The sequence below is a fragment of the Phlebotomus papatasi genome, unplaced genomic scaffold (genome assembly GCF_024763615.1).
Source record: "Phlebotomus papatasi isolate M1 unplaced genomic scaffold, Ppap_2.1 HiC_scaffold_146, whole genome shotgun sequence".
In the NCBI taxonomy this organism is placed as follows: Eukaryota; Metazoa; Arthropoda; class Insecta; order Diptera; family Psychodidae; genus Phlebotomus; species Phlebotomus papatasi.
In genome coordinates this window covers 8,563-24,872 of record NW_026604392.1, presented here as the reverse complement: position 1 = coordinate 24,872, position 16,310 = coordinate 8,563, and the positions used below count along the sequence as shown (strand labels likewise).

At 38.3% G+C, this 16,310-nt stretch overlaps 2 protein-coding genes across 2 annotated transcripts; both read right to left on the bottom strand.

The window, feature by feature from the left end:
• Positions 1–1,119: 1,119 nt before the first annotated feature.
• On the bottom strand, positions 1,120–1,826 carry LOC129808871 (uncharacterized protein K02A2.6-like). Its single transcript, XM_055858777.1, has 2 exons — positions 1,776–1,826; positions 1,120–1,725 (listed from the first exon to the last, which is right to left on the bottom strand). The coding sequence occupies exons 1-2, from the start codon at positions 1,824–1,826 to the stop codon at positions 1,120–1,122; spliced, it is 657 nt and encodes a 218-aa protein (XP_055714752.1).
• Positions 1,827–2,176: 350 nt separating this feature from the next.
• Positions 2,177–5,238, bottom strand: LOC129808870 (uncharacterized protein K02A2.6-like). Its single transcript, XM_055858776.1, has 4 exons — positions 4,065–5,238; positions 3,586–3,974; positions 2,296–3,516; positions 2,177–2,233 (listed from the first exon to the last, which is right to left on the bottom strand). Exons 1-4 carry the CDS (start codon positions 5,236–5,238, stop codon positions 2,177–2,179), a joined length of 2,841 nt encoding a protein of 946 aa, XP_055714751.1.
• Positions 5,239–16,310: the final 11,072 nt, after the last annotated feature.

Here is a 16,310-nt window from a genome sequence, read left to right as displayed (position 1 = left end):
TGTATGAGAACTTCTTAAAAGTAAGGTGTGAAAGATAGGGGTTAATTCAGGTTATAATCCACGCTTATTTGGTCAGACGGGGATTGTCTCAACAGTGGATTTTTTTCATTTATTTAAATAATCATTAAATTTAAATGAAGATTAGATTTAATGATTTAATCATTAAATCTAAATGCGCAGTAATAAATTCAATAATAGTGAGATAAAGAGCTTTTCAAGGAAATTCAAAAATTCTTAATTTTTATTTAATACTTTCCATTGAGTATAAGGGAAGAGCACCCCGGATCGGAATGTTAAGAGACATGCTCGATATTTAGTTGAAAATATAAGCCTCAAAATACTATTTGGTATTTTTGTGCATGCTAATTGGTATATTAGTGATCCATTTAACTATATCTGCGCATTTGAATTTTTAATTTTTACAATAGATTTAAAAAAATAGGTGTAATTGCAAACTTGCAATCTGTACCTCGGATCGTCACGAATTCAATCAGGTGTCTCACGGAAATTTGATTTTATAAATTAAATCAGAGCTAATGCAGTGCATTCTTGTAAGAGTTAATTGTTAAAAAGTAGCTAATAATTTTTAAAAATTCATTTTATTTGGAGCAACAATACGGTAATAACCTGACGATCCGAGGAGCACTGCCGATCGCTGGTACTTTTCCCTTATCTTCCCATACTCTATCTAAAATTAATTATTTTTTTTTAATGGGACCAACTTTTTACCAATTAGTTGCCCCTTCATGAAATTAACCACGCGGCATTCATATGTCATTGGATGTAGTGCGAAGCGCGCAGAGCAAACATAACTGTTGTGGCTTACCTAGGGAAAAACGGAGGATTTAGTGAATATTGAAGATCCCATCCGCTTCGCCGGTTTGCACAACATAAATGATGAGGTGGTAAGGTTTATAATGACTATTTATTGACTACTACTTGAACTACAAACTATACTTTCACTTCACTTGACAAGATCCTCTACGGCCACTGGTTCGGTCCACAGTTGGTTGCAAAGTGAATCTGGTGGTTTTTGACCAGATCTTGTGTGGCCAATTCTTGCAGATGCAAGAATGCATTTTGGCGGGAAATGGTTGTCCCAACATTGCTCCCTCTTTTTTAAAGAAATCTCCTGGTTGGTCGAGGACGCAATGATGGTGGTGTCTTCCTATCCGGTTTTCTCCAGTTCCTGCGCGGTTGTGGTCTGTCACCACTATCCTCTTCATCAACATCCATTTGCTCATCCTCACTCTCATCATCGAGCAAAAGATCAGTAGGAATAGGGCAATCCTGAGGTGTATCGGAATATCGCTTCTTGATTTGATTAACGTGAGAGCGAATAAGCCTTATTCTTCCACTCTTCAGCTGTACGAGAACATTGTACATGACTGCTCCAACTTTCTCAATGATTTCACCAGGAACCCAGAATGATGTGTTTCCTGTGAAATGTTTGGCATAGATCTTCTCTTTTGGCTGGAATACTCTCGGAAGATCTACTGGATCAGGTTGTTTCTCCTCCTGCTCCGCCTCTTTTGGAATCAAAAGTGACAGATTTGTGCGAATTTTCCTTCCAATAAAGGCTTCTGCTGGAGATAAACCATTGTGAGAGTTTGGATTCGGTGTTGATCTATAGTAGTGTAGGAATTTGCACAAATTCTCCTTCAATGATCCTTCATTCTCCATTTTGCGCAGTGATCTTTTGAGTGTATCCACGAATCTCTCAACCTGTCCATTTGATTGTGGATGCTAAGGGCTGCATCTCTCGTGCTGAATACCTCTTGATTGACAGAGCTGTTTGAAAACTCCAGAAGTAAATTGGGTGCCATTGTCGCTGACTATCAACTCTGGATTTCCAAAACGAGAAAATATTTCCAACAGAACACTGATAGTTGCTTCAGCCGTGGTTGATTTCATCTGGATGATTTCTGGCCATTTGGAGAAGGAATCAATGATGAGTAAAAAGTTTTCACCTTTCCATTGAGCAAAATCCATGTGAATCCTTTGCCATGGTTTGTTTGATTTTGGCCATGGACAGAGAGGCGATTTGGTGGGGGCTTTGGATGCTAGCGCACAGTCTTCACACTCACGAACCATCATGCGGATTTGACCATCGATGCCTGGCCAAAACACGAAACTTCTGGCTAGTGAAAGCATTCTTTGTTGACCTGGGTGTGCTTCATGGAGTGTGTGAAGTACTTTCTTTCTGAATATGTGCGGAACCACCAATCGCTCTCTGTAAATCAAACAATCTTTGATCAGTGTGAGACAATCTCTGTATTGATAATAAGATTGTACTTCCCTGTCTTTGATATGGGATTTTGAAGGAGGCCATCCATTGACCACAAATTCCTTGACTGCTTGGAGTGTTGAACACTTCTGTGTAGCCGAAGCCACCTTCTTGAATGTCAAAGGAAGTCTATGGATGCCATCATCCAACGCAGTTGCTACATCTCTCTCAAGTTCTGTGCAGGCAATAATGAATTCTTCATCAGGCTTGGAGTGAGTGTTGATGAGTCTTGAAAGAACATCAGCGTGTCCAAATGAAGATGTGGAAATGAACTTGATATCGAATGTGTAAGACAACAAAGTCAATGCCCAGCGTTGTAAGCGGTTGGCTGAATGCAATGGAATTCCTTTCTTGGATCCAAATATTGAAAGCAGTGGTTTATGATCCGTGAAGAGAGTGAATCGTCTTCCAAAAATGTAACGATGAAATTTGGTGACACCGAAAACAAGTGCTAAACCTTCCTTCTCAATCTGGGAGTAATTTCTCTCGGCTGGTGAAAGTGTACGAGATGCATGTGAAATCACTTTCTCAGATCCATCAGGATATGTGTGGTAAATGCAAGCACCTATTCCAGTGTTGGATGCATCAGCAGCAATGGAAATTGGTTGAGATGGGTCGAAGTGTGTGAGTAGGAGGTCAGAAGACAAAATATCCTTGAACTTCAGGAAAGCTCGTTGGCAATCCTCTCCCCAAATCCATGGTGCTCCATCTCGCAAGAGAGAATCGAATGGTGCTCGAAGAGTGCTCATCGATTTAACAAACTTGCAATAATAGTTGATTGCACCAAGAAAAGATCGCAATTGGGAAATATCCTTGGGAGGAGGCATGTCCTTGATAGCTGCGATTTTTCCCGGATCAGGTCTTAGCCCATGACAATCGAGAATATGGCCCAAGTACTTTACTTGTGTTTGGAAAAAGTTGCACTTCTCCAATTTGATGTGAAAACCATAATCCTGGAGGCGCTGAAGTACCTGTTTGACTGTACTGATATGCGAATTTATGTCTGGTCCTGAGACACAAATGTCGTCAAAATAGACTGCAACATTGTCGATCCCTGAGAGCATACCTTCGACAATGCATTGAAATTGGCCTGGTGCGACTGAAACCCCAGGTGCGAGTCTTGTGAAATGATATAAGCCTCTGTGTGTGTGAATGGTCAATAGCTTCTGTGAATCTTCATCGACAGGAATCTGTAAGTATGCATCAGACAGGTCGATATTGCTGAATATCTAGCCAGAAGCAAGTTTTTGGAAAATATCGTCAGGTGTAGGAATTGGATATTTGTTGTCTTCCAATACCTGATTGAGACCTGTTGAATAGTCACCACAGATCCTTACAGAACCATTTGCTTTTCTTGCCACTACAATTGGTGCTGCCCACTCAGAAGATGTGACTGGTTTGATGATGCCCTTTTGTTCTAAGCGCTGTAACTCATCCTCAACTTGAGCCATGACTGGATAAGGCACAGGTCTTTTTGGTCTGAAAATGGGTTTTGCACCTTCCTTGAGCTTCAATGAGGCTGTTGCTTTGGTACAGAGTCCTAAACCGCTGTCGAACACAGGTTGAAATTCATCTTTGAGCTGCTTTACAATCTTTTCCTTGTTGAATGTCCCTGACTGAATGGCTTCAACATTGCGGCAAAAAGAATTGGCTGGTTTCGACCATAAGTCGAACAATTGAATCCATTCTATGCCAAAAAGATTACAATTTGATGTGGTCACAAAACATCTTCCCGATTGGGTGTTCCCATTGAGTGTAATTGAGCATGAAAACTCACCTAGAATCTTCATACTGTTGAATTGCGCGTCTTTTACTTTGATTTCTGAAGGTAAAAGAGCAGGTGAACCTATTTGTCTCCACAATTGTTTTGAAACTATTGTGAGATCGCTTGCAGAATCATATTGCAATGCAACTGGTTGCGAGTTGATTGAAACATCGATGAAACGTCGTGTTTCATGTGTCGTACAATTGACAATGCGAATGACATTTGATCTCGAAACATGCTTCATCTTCGCCCTACTCGCGCTCTGGCAGTAGCCATCTTTATGCCCGAAAGTACCGCAAGCCTTACACTTATGTTGTTTGAAAGTGCAATCGCGAGAAAAGTGCATATTTCCGCAAAACCAGCAAGGTGTTCGTGGCGTATCTTTGGGTGGATCGTGTGAAGTGGAAGTTTTTGAGGACTTTTTGTTATTGAACTTGGGTTTGGTGAATTTCTTGACTGTTTTCACTGAGGCTGGTGGAGTGTTTGTACCCTCGGAAGATCCCACAAGTGCAGAGTCTTTCTTGAGATTGCTAAGACGTTTAGCTTCTTCAAGGAGATATGAAAGAGTGACTCCCTCAGTTTTCGAATCTAATTTGTGCAGCAAACGCGTACGAATTTCAGCAAAACGCGCATTTTTCAAGCCCAAAACAAAAATAAGTGCTTTGAATGAGTCCAATGTGAGTGTATTGAATTGAAAATCCTCACAAAGTTGATTTACACGTCCCATGTAGGCAATGAAATCTTCTGTCTCGTTCATGTCCACTTGCAGACATTTCCAACGTTTGGAGAAAATGGACATTGGCGCAACAAAAATCTCTTTGAGAATCTTGACAGTGGTCTCAAAATTATTATCACGAGGACTTTTGGGCAAAATATATTTGGAATAGCGAGAAAAGGAAATTGCATCTAGCTTTCTGAGAAGAAGACGTACCTTGGCATCGTCACTGAGAGATTTGCCGTCGATTCTGATGATGTCTTCATGGCGCCTGTACCAATCTTCAAATGTAATTCCATTCTCAGGATCGAATGAAAAATCGCTGCAGGTCTTGGCAAGTGCATCTACAAGACCTTCATGTCCCTCATTTCTCTGCATCATAAGCTCGATCTGCTTTTGCTGCAAGGCTATTTGTTGCTGGGTTGCCTTGAACAGTTCTCCAAGTGCTTGAAGTGTATTTGACTCAGCCATCGATCAAGGTCCAATGTAGGTCGTTGAACTTAACGGAATCCAAATTGGTGATGAGTAATGGTGATGCTCTGACTTTGGCGCGCAAACTTGATGTGCCCAGAAAATTTTCTCAATGGAATGCCCTGATTGGTGAAAATGCCTCGGATTTTCGCTGCTTCGCAAGTCCGTCAGCCTGTCGTCGCCAAGATGTTGTGGCTTACCTAGGGAAAAACGGAGGATTTAGTGAATATTGAAGATCCCATCCTCGTCGCCAAGATGTTGTGGCTTACCTAGGGAAAAACGGAGGATTTAGTGAATATTGAAGATCCCATCCGCTTCGCCGGTTTGCACAACATAAATGATGAGGTGGTAAGGTTTATAATGACTATTTATTGACTACTACTTGAACTACAAACTATACTTTCACTTCACTTGACAAGATCCTCTACGGCCACTGGTTCGGTCCACAGTTGGTTGCAAAGTGAATCTGGTGGTTTTTGACCAGATCTTGTGTGGCCAATTCTTGCAGATGCAAGAATGCATTTTGGCGGGAAATGGTTGTCCCAACAATAACCTGTAAATTAGTCATTGGAAATTTGTCAATAAACACAATTATTTCCTAAATTCACACAAATTTGTCTTTTTTTGGCCTTCTTTTGCGTTATAAACATCCTGATTGTTGTCAAATGGTTATTTTTCAGTAATATCGATGAACACTTAAAACCGCAAAGTTATTTCTCAGTTGTCTCTTAACGTTATTTTAAAAATTCTAATAACCAATTTTTAACGTTGATACAACGATAAATTTTGGTAAGGTTATTTTGTGCCGCTTGGGTATGCGTTGGACCTAAGTTGCAAGAAGATTTAACGAAAATCCTTACCAGATGGCGCAAATACAAGGTCGCTTTCACCGCAGATATTGAGAAAATGTTTAGACAAATTCTTGTCAGAGAAGAAGACAGGGATTACCAACGAATACTATGGCGTTTCAATGAATCTGAACCAGTCCAAGAGTATGTGCTTAACACTGTGACATACGGTACAGCAGCAGCAACGTATTTATCAGTCAGAGCACTTCATCAATTGGCCGAAGACGAAGGCATTAAATATCCTCTAGCACAAAAGATCCTTACTAGGGATTTTTATGTTGATGACTTACTCAGTGGTTCAGATACGGTGGAAGAAGCAATCGAAGCAAGGATACAGCTAAATGAATGATTAAAGCTGGGAGGTTTTAACTTAAGAAAATGGACCTCAAACGATTATAAAATGTTAAAAGAACTTCCGAGACAAATGATCAATACAAATTATGTTGATTTTTCTGAAAATAATTTTATCAAAACCCTTGGAATTCCATGGAACACTCATATTGACAGTTTTACCTTTCGAATTCAAATTGATGATAATGAGACAGTCACAAAACGTCAAGTTTTATCCTCAGTGGCCTCAATCTTCGATCCACTAGGATGGTTGGCACCAATAATGATAAACGCCAAGCTATTTATGCAGCACCTCTGGAAAGAAGGGATCACGTGGGATCAAAAGGCTCCAGAAAACATGGAAATCCAATGGAGAAATTTCAACAGCGATTTAAAAGCCGTAAATGAGGTCAAGATTCCACGATGGATAAATACTTACAAGGGACTTAAAATACAAATACATGGTTTTTGTGACGCATCTGAAAAAGCATACGCAGCAGTAATATATGCTCGAGTATGTTCCGGAGAAAAAATTCAAATATATCAATTGACAGCAAAAACTCGCGTGACGCCACTAAAAAGTAAAGTCACACTTCCTCGTTTAGAACTGTGCGCAGCCACACTTCTTGCAGAACTCATAGCTTCCTTGAGTCTGGAAATTGATGATATTGACCTTTTTGCATGGACAGACTCTGAAATTGTTTTGGCATGGTTGAAGAAAGATCCTTCTACCTGGGACTCCTATGTAGGCACGAGAGTGACAAAGATACATAATGCAATACCACAAGCGAAATGGCAACATGTTTCATCAAACGATAATCCAGCTGATTTGCCTTCAAGAGGAATGTCTGGAGAAGAAGTTGCAAGTTCAGCATTATGGTGGTATGGCCCAGATTGGCTTAAACGGACACCAAACCATTGGCCAAAAGAACGCTCACAATCAGTGCAAACACCAGCAAATTCTGATGATCATGTTTCAGAGGAAAATCACGAAGTCAATAATATGCTTCAAGATGTCCAAATATTCTTTGCAGATACAAATGTCGAAGAGTCTCAAGCATTGTCTATTAGGACAAATCAACGGAAGAAAAATCTCCAAAATACAAACCAGGATGATTATCCATTATCCTACGCCGTTAAAAGATTTTCCTCATTCAATAAATTGAAGAGGATAATTGCACTTTGCAGAAGATTTATTTTTAAGCTCAAATGCAAAAAACTGAAGATCTCCTACGAAATGGTAAATTATTTAACGGCATCTGAACTAGAAGAAGCGGAAGATGCTATTGTTCGATCTTTGCAAAATCATTTTTATAGCAAAGATATACAGGAAATAAAAGAGCGAAAAAAGATATCACCAAAAATGCTGTCCCTATACCCAACATGGGACAAATATGCAGAAATTCTGCGTGTAGGAGGACGACTCTCACATGCAAACATTCCAAGTTATCAAAGAAACCAAATACTTCTGCCAGCAAAAAACCATGTTGCTCAACTGATGATAAAAGAAGCACATGAAAAAATACTGCATGGCGGTGCTCAACTCACACTCAACCAGCTACGTCAAAAGTATTGGATTATGGATGGAAAAAATCATGTAAGGGCCGTATTGAAGAAGTGTATGCAATGTTTTAGACACAATAATAATCCTCAACAGCAATTAATGGGAGATATACCAAAAGACAGAGTAACTCCCACACCTCCGTTTACAGTAACTGGAGTGGACTATGCTGGTCCATATCAGGTGAGATGTTCAAACACTCGTGGAGTAAAAACAATGAAAGGATACATAGCTCTTTTCGTATGTTTTGCTACCAAAGCTATTCACCTGGAATTTGTTAGCGGATTATCAACTGAAGCTTTTCTTGCCGCATTAAAACGTTTTATAGCAAGAAGAGGAAAGCCACATAAAATCTACAGCGATCAAGGTACAAATTTTGTTGGTGCAAATAATACGCTAACAAAGGAACTCCAAAAGGTCATAGCGCAATGTGAGGAAAATTCAGCTAAGTCAATGTCTGAAGAAGGTATTACGTGGTGTTTTAACCCCCCATCAGCGCCACACTTCGGTGGGCTATGGGAGGCAGGCGTCAAGTGAGTAAAATATCATCTGAAAAGAATTCTCTCGCAGACGACACTTTCCTACGAAGAATTCTCAACAGTACTGACGAGGGTAGAAGCTGTGTTGAATTCAAGGCCGATTGCACCACTATCAAGTGATCCAAGAGATCTCGCTGCCTTGAGCCCGGGACACTTCTTAATCGGAAGACCACTGACTGCCCATCCAGAGCCAGAGATTATAGCACAAAATCCAACAAATCGATGGATACTTATTGACAAATTACATCAAGATTTATGGAAGAGATGGTCGCAAGAGTATCTCAACGAACTTCAAAAGAGATACAAGTGGAACAAAGAAACTGCAAACTCAAAGGAAGGTGATCTTGTGCTCGTCAAGGAAGACAATTTACAACCACTTCAATGGCCATTGGCAAGAGTGGTGAAACTTCATCCAGGAACGGACGGAAACGTTAGAGTGGTCACACTTAGAAATCAACAAAACATTGAACGTCAAAGACCTGTGGTGAAATTAGCAAAACTGCCGCTAGATAATGAGGAAGAATTATCCAAGACCGAAAAAACTGAAGTTAAAGACGTAAGCGTCACTGAAACAGAACAGCCTCAGTCCAGTAGAGGACCAACAACTAGAGCCAGGGCAAAGAAACTCGGATTATCAGCAATAATTCAAGTTGTCCTGAATATAATTTTCCTAATTACGACAGTATTTGCTGCAAATACTACGAATCATGACATTGACACGCAACAATTTTATGGACAAAACTACACCATTACTCGTCCAGCAGCAGGTTTATATACAGAAAACCTGGGTGTAGCATTCATAAAGAGAGGAAATCTTCGGGTGGAGGCTATTTTCCCATCAGAAGGGCTTCAAAATGATGAAGACAACATCGAAAATATGTATGTTACGCTACGAGATAGCTGCAATGAGATGTACAATACTACAGAGCATGACATATGCGAAGGTTTAGTGCATCACCTGGAGCATATGAAGAAGTCGATTCAGGGAAAAATAAAGGAGCTTACTAGAGTGAAAAGACAGAAGAGAAATGTCTTTACAGGACTATGGTCAATGATATTTGGCTCTAGTGACGATGCTACAGATCCAAATGCTATATTATTCAATCAAAAGGAATTATTACACACTCTGAATCAACACACAATCATGCTCAACGAAAGTATAAGTCAATCAAATTCCATTGTTGAAAGCAAGTTGGAAAGAGCTGAGAAAAGTATAAATGATCTGTCAAAAAGTTTATCTTCAATCAAGGAGTGATTCTCTGAAACACACCGCAGAGAAATGGAGATTCGATTTCTAACATCATATATGATGATCGAATCATATTACAAAGATCTAAATGCTCTCTATAACAAGGCAATAAATACGATGCACAAAAGGGCATCACTTGAAGACATATTTTCAATTGATGAGATACGAAATGTGACAGAAAAGGCATTAGATAAGTTAAGTCCAGATTTAACAATCATTGACACAACAGGGAACAAGGCATTTTATGATAAGATCGGCAAAGAAATAATTCTTTATGGATTTATAGATGTATTAGACGCAAGAAGATATAACATTCTTCATGTAACTCCCATTCCACACAAGTTAAGCAATGGAACATTTTTATTCCCTGAGCTTAATTGGACTACTATAGCCTTTGACTATAATAGCCAATTCTATTTCATTTTGGACAAAAAAGAGGAAACATGCAAGCTTACTGACAAAATTCACATATGTGAACCAAGATCAATTAACAATCTAGAAAGGCAAAAAGATTGTATTATCCAAAAAATCTTCAGTAAGCAACCAATTTCTACATGCAAAAGCAATCAAGTCCAAATCAAACATGTGCTGTTTAAATCTTTAGCACAAGGAAACTCGTGGCTTTATGCAACACACGAAACGACTACCGCGTCACTTATATGTATGGGACGACGTCAGGAGGTGATACTAAAGGAGACAGGAATAATTCATATCAAAGATGGTTGTAGCTTACAAACAGCACAAGCAACACTTCGAACAAAAATTCAACCAATTATTCGTATTATAGAAGCCTATAGTAGACCCTCGAACATAAGCTTGAGGATGGACAAACAATCGTTGACTCCGGTACAAATTATAACTCCGGATCCAATTGATACAACTGTTCCAATCTTTGCAAAAGTAGTTCCAGTACCAACAACAACTGGTCTTACATTGCTTAAATTAACTAAACATCCTGCTTTCTCGATTACTACTACCTTGCTCATTCTCGCGATTATCACAATCATATGGAAAACGAGACACGTTTGGCAAAAGTTAATAAAACGTAATCACTCAGAATCTCAAAACCAAAATGTAGAAAATAAGATTAATGAGCCACAGCCAAAACCAATTGCACAGGTCAGAGTATCGAGAGCGATTCCTACAATTCAGTTGTACGATGAAAATATAAATAATTATCCTGAGTCTATCAACTCCTCCCGACCCCCTCAAGATGTTCAGTAGATGAACAGATATTAGAATTATTAAGATGTTATACTACGAATGTAATACTATATAATATCATATGTATTAAGAGTATAATAAAATTCAGTAGTAATAAGTTTTATATTGCAAGATCAAGAAATAAAGCATAAGGCATAAGATCAAAATATATATTGTGATATTAATTAACGGCTAGTTTATATGAATGTAAATAGTATAAATTCCGGCAATATCTAAGATTTCCCCACAATTTTCCCAATATTTCCAATTTCCCCTCAATAATCAAATTGTTAGTGTAAGCAAAATTTATGTATAAAAGGTGATCGATTTTTGGCAATAAATCAGTTCAACCGACCAAGAACTCCAAGTCTTTACTTGCGTTTACAGTCCTCCATTTGCAGAAAATGCTGTTATGGGACGAGAAGATTCATTAATTTCAATTAGATGAAAAGAATTTGCTAGATCGAGGGTTGTAAAAAATTTTGCTCTCCCTAAACCATCAAGAATTTCGTCAATGCGTGGGAGCGGGAATTTGTCACCGATAATGTTCTTATTAACTGAGCGATAGTCAAGAACAAGTCGCCATTTTTTAGAATTATCAGTACTCTTTTTGGACACTAATAATAAAGGCGAATTATACAGTGAAACTGAAGGTTCAATTAGCTTGTCATCTAATAGTTTTTGAACTTGTTTATTTAATTCTGGGATTAAAGATTGAGGGGTTCTATAGTTTTTGATATAAACTGGTGTAGGATTTGCCAATGCGATATTTTGTTTGTAGAAATTATTACGTGACAGTTGATCTGATTCAAGGTGGAAAATATCATTAAATTCTTTCACAATATTTATTAAAGAATCTTTGGCAAATTCAGGGACGTTTTCAAAATTTATCTCTTTTAATAATTTTGAAATTCTGTTTTGAGGATTTTGAGTACAAAAATTTGTAGGGTTCGAATTAGTTAGTGAATTTTGAAATTCAATAACATTATAGTCTGACAAACGATCAATTTTGGGTTGAAAATTTTTTATTCTAACATCATTATCCGTGGTGTTTATTATTCTCAAGTAAGCGTTTTGATTTATTAGAGAATTAGCACAGAGAACTCCTTCTTGAATTTCCTGTGATAAAATTGTTGAATCTTCTATGGGTTTTACTTAATCCGTCTCACAACTTCACATCTCGACGGAATTATGAATTCATCATCATTGACATAATCGAATAGAGGTAAAGAAATATTTGTTCCTTGGATATTGATAAGAAACTTCCAATTGTTATAGTCGAGAATGCAATTAAATTTCGACAAAAAGTCTCTTCCTAAAACAACGCCTATAGCCAAAGGAAAATTGTCGTCCACTACTTAAAAATCATGTGTTAGAGAAATTCTGTAGCCGAAATTTAAGTTTGATTGAATTTTTCCTAAAGATTTATATCGATTTTCAGCTACGCCGGAAATAAAACAAATTGAATAATCTACTTGTAAATTTGTAACTAGAGAGGATTTACATAAAGATATGTCAGCTCCCGAATCTACTAAAATAACAGTAGGGACATTGTTGAAATTAATTTTAATGAAAGTTCCATGGGCAACATTTATTGCAAATATTTTTGATAATTCGGAATTACTTGGTGGTACATTCGGTTGTTTGAAATTTGAGCTTGTGTATGGTGTCCGTTCTGTTGGGTTAGAGTGGGCCCATGCCCCGCAATTGGGGGCAAATCCCCGTTTCCCGAGGTAACATAGTAAATGTTACCTCTATTGGAGTTTCTAAAACCATAACCACGATTAGATCTTTCTCTAAAGCTGTCTATACATTAGGAAGCCAGTGATAAGCCTAGATCAGCTTATAAAGGTGCGATTCCTTCATTGCAAATTCGGATTGTGGCAAACTCGAACGATATTTATACATAAATAATGCAAATTTCGTTTAATAATTCTTAAACTGTATGTAACTTATTATCGTTATTGATAAGGCAAATTGGATGAGAAATCCATAAAAGCACCTGAAAATCTTTAAAGTCGGTTATCTCGGAAACTTTGAGAGATAGAGGCCTCAAACTTTACATCCGTTTAGAGCAGACCTGTGGTCGTTAAATGTCGTGTAATATCGGAAATTTTGTGTTGATAGTTCTAATGGAAATTACAGATAGCCATACTGGTAACACTAATCCCGCTCATTCACGGTGCCATGATAAATATTTTTGCGCCAAAAAGACATAACAGAAATAAAAACTCATATAGAAAGAAATTGTCTTCTTCATATTTTTGTCGGAAGACGGATAGTTTTGTTCACGACACATCCTTTTACTTGAATCTTGCAGAAATACAAAGAAATTAAATGCAAACATCACTTCAAATGGAAAGTTCTTAAATCGAGCGCAATTCAACTCGAGAGAGAGATAGAGACACAAATAACTCACTTGACAAACATCTGGAGGCGCTGCGGTTGCAAAAAATCTCTAAAACTCCACAATACATTTTCTTTTCTATTTTATGCTTCTTAGCAGGTCGTGTACCTTCTTCTAATATGTACTTTTGCATTCCTTATTAACCGAAATAATGTTGTACTAAAGGATCTTTCTCAAACCTATCCTGAATTTTGAGACATATGAGTCTTCCAGCTCAAAATTTTATCCCAATGTTTTTGTTGTAATTTCGACAATTTATTCACAATTAACCCAAAATAACTGTATTCAAATAAATTATTAAAAGGATTTTCTTGTAAAAATGACTTAACTCTAAGGAATTAAACAATTTTCACATTGAAAAACCTGTCATTTTCTCTACGTGAATTTTCGCGGCATTTCGAAGAATTCTAACAGGCACCACCAAATTAGCTTCGGCTTTTCTTTTAGCTCAGGTCTGGTTTAGAGCCTCCTACAGGCTTGAGATGTGCAAAATTTCATTTGAAAATGAGCAAAGTTGTATGAGAAATGCAAAAAAATGTCTGAAAATCTTTAAAGTCGATTATCTCGGAAACTATGAGAGATAGAGCGCTCAAACTTTACATCCGTTTAGAGCCTTCTTTAGGCTTGAGACGTACAAAATTTCATTTGAAAATGAGAAAAAATTGTATGAGAAATGCAAAAAAATGTCTGAAAATCTTTAAAGTCGATTATCTCGGAAACTATGAGAGATAGAGCCCTCAAACTTTACATCCGTTTATAGCTTTCTTTAGGCTTGATATGTGCAAAATTTCATTGGAAAATGAGCAAAATTGGACAAGAAATGCATAAAAATGTCTGAAAATCTTTAAAGTCGATTATCTCGGAAATTATGAGTTATAGAGGCTTCAAACTTGACATCACATTATATTTTCATTTATTTTTAGAAATTTTGCCACCCACGAAAATCGGCGAAAAATTTCGAGGCCCGCGAAAATCCGCGAGAAATTTCGCGGCCCGCGAATATACGCGACAAAAATCGCGACCCGCGAAAAATTTCGCGACCCTCGAAAAATTTCACGACCCGCGAAAATCCGCGAAAAAATTCGCGACCCGTGAAAATCCGCGAAAAATTTCACGACCCGCAAAAATCCGCGAAAAATTTCGCGATCCGTGCAAATCCGCGAAAAATTTAGCGGCCCGCGAAAATCCGCGAAAAATTTCGCGACCCGCGAAAATCCGCGAGAAATTTCGCGGCCCGCGAATATCCGTGAAAAATTTCGCGACCCTCGAGAAATTTCACGACCCGTGAAAATCCGCGAAAAATTTCGCGACCCACGAAATTCCGCGAAAAAATCGCGACCCGCGAAAATACGCGAAAATTTTCGCGCCCCCGCGAAAATTCGCGAAATATTTCGCGAACCGCGAAAATCCGCGGGTATATATAAACATATATACTATGTTTATATATATATATATATATATACAGTTCTGTCTCTCTATATGCACACTCTCTATATGCACAGCTTTTGTGTCGGTTGCATTCAAAATCAATTTGTTTACATTTTGACAAAGTAATAAAGAAAATTATTTTCTTGGTAACTAATTTTTCTCGTTTTTCATTGTCTTAATTTTATTTTTTCTGTCTCATATTATAGTTAAAATAACACGGGAAATTCTAAAACAATAAAAAAAAATAATAATTTATTAAAAGAAGGAGAAAAACCGTTGGGATTTTCAAAAATTTGTGCATATTCAGAGAGAGAACTGTCAAAAAAAAGTACCCAAACTGTGCATATAGCGAGACAGCACTGTATATATATAGATATATGTATACGTATAGAGGGTGAGAGAGAGAGAGAAATGGCGCAATGCCATGTGTGACGCCGCTTCTCCCGCTTCTTTTCCCACCTGACGGTTTGAGCAAAATTTCTTAAAATTGCAATCTTTAACTTGAAATATCTCGAGAAATCATGGAGCAATCTCCAATTTTTTTTTTAAATTGGTCTACTCAAGTAGCGCTACAACATGAACATAATATGGTTCAAATTGCATAAGCCAGTTTCTAGAAAACCTATAAAAACCGGTTTTAAACCGGTTTAGAACCGGTTTTTCAAAAAACTAATCTTTTAGAAATTATCGTACGCGCAAGTAGATATATTTAAAAAAGAAATTTATGAAGATATCTCTTTCCAAACCGGAGTTATTGCGTACTACGGACTGCCGGACGGCCGGCCGGACCCGAAAATGGCGGACTATCATTTTTGGCATCAGGTATGTTGAAAACGTATACCCTGTGAATTTCAGCTCGATCGGAGCACTTTTAGAAAATCGGAGTATCACAATAGGTGTGAGTAGTAAGGGGACAGCAGAGTACTGTTTTGTGGGCGTGGCTTTCCATGGAGCACGAGACTGTTTTGTGACGCCACATCGATAACTCTGGTGGGGTGGGCTACCTGCAAGCCCGATTCCCCGGTCCCCGCCCCTCTTCTCCCCGCCCTGCTCTCCCTGCCCTCCTCTCCCCCCCGCCCTTTCCTGCTACTATTGCGTTTTGGTTAATTATTTTAACTGAATATGGAGCACGATACTGATTTGTGGGCGTGGCTTGTCTGTGGAGCACGATACTATCGAGTGGGAAGCGATTTCATTGGCTGTGGAGCACGATACTGCTGAGGGAAGCGATTTCATTGGCTGTGGAGCACGATACTGTTGAGGGAAGCGATTTCATTGGCTGTGGAGCACGATACTGTTGAGGGAAGCGATTTGATTGGCTGTGGAGCACGATACTCTTTCTTTGAATGTATGAACCGTTTCAGTGATCCTATTAGACTTTTAAGTTGTAAGCTTTACGGTGTTATCACACCAGAAAATTTCACATTGAAAAGTTGCTCATTAAAACTTCTAGAACCACTCGAAATCGCTGATTTAGCCAGAACACATTGCTAGAATTGCTCTGTTG

Excerpts from the sequence above, each read along its gene's own strand:
- LOC129808871 (XM_055858777.1), bottom strand. The coding sequence starts at position 1,826 with ATGGCACCCAATTTACTTCTGGAGTTTTCAAACAGCTCTGTCAATCAA. Across the intron at positions 1,726-1,775 it reads ACAGCTCTGTCAATCAAGAG|GTTGAGAGATTCGTGGATAC; the intron begins GTATTCAGCACG and ends TCAAATGGACAG.
- LOC129808870 (XM_055858776.1), bottom strand. The coding sequence starts at position 5,238 with ATGGCTGAGTCAAATACACTTCAAGCACTTGGAGAACTGTTCAAGGCA. Across the intron at positions 3,975-4,064 it reads CAACAGTATGAAGATTCTAG|AATGGATTCAATTGTTCGAC; the intron begins GTGAGTTTTCAT and ends TTTTTGGCATAG. Across the intron at positions 2,234-2,295 it reads CCCATATCAAAGACAGGGAA|AGAGCGATTGGTGGTTCCGC; the intron begins GTACAATCTTAT and ends TTTGATTTACAG.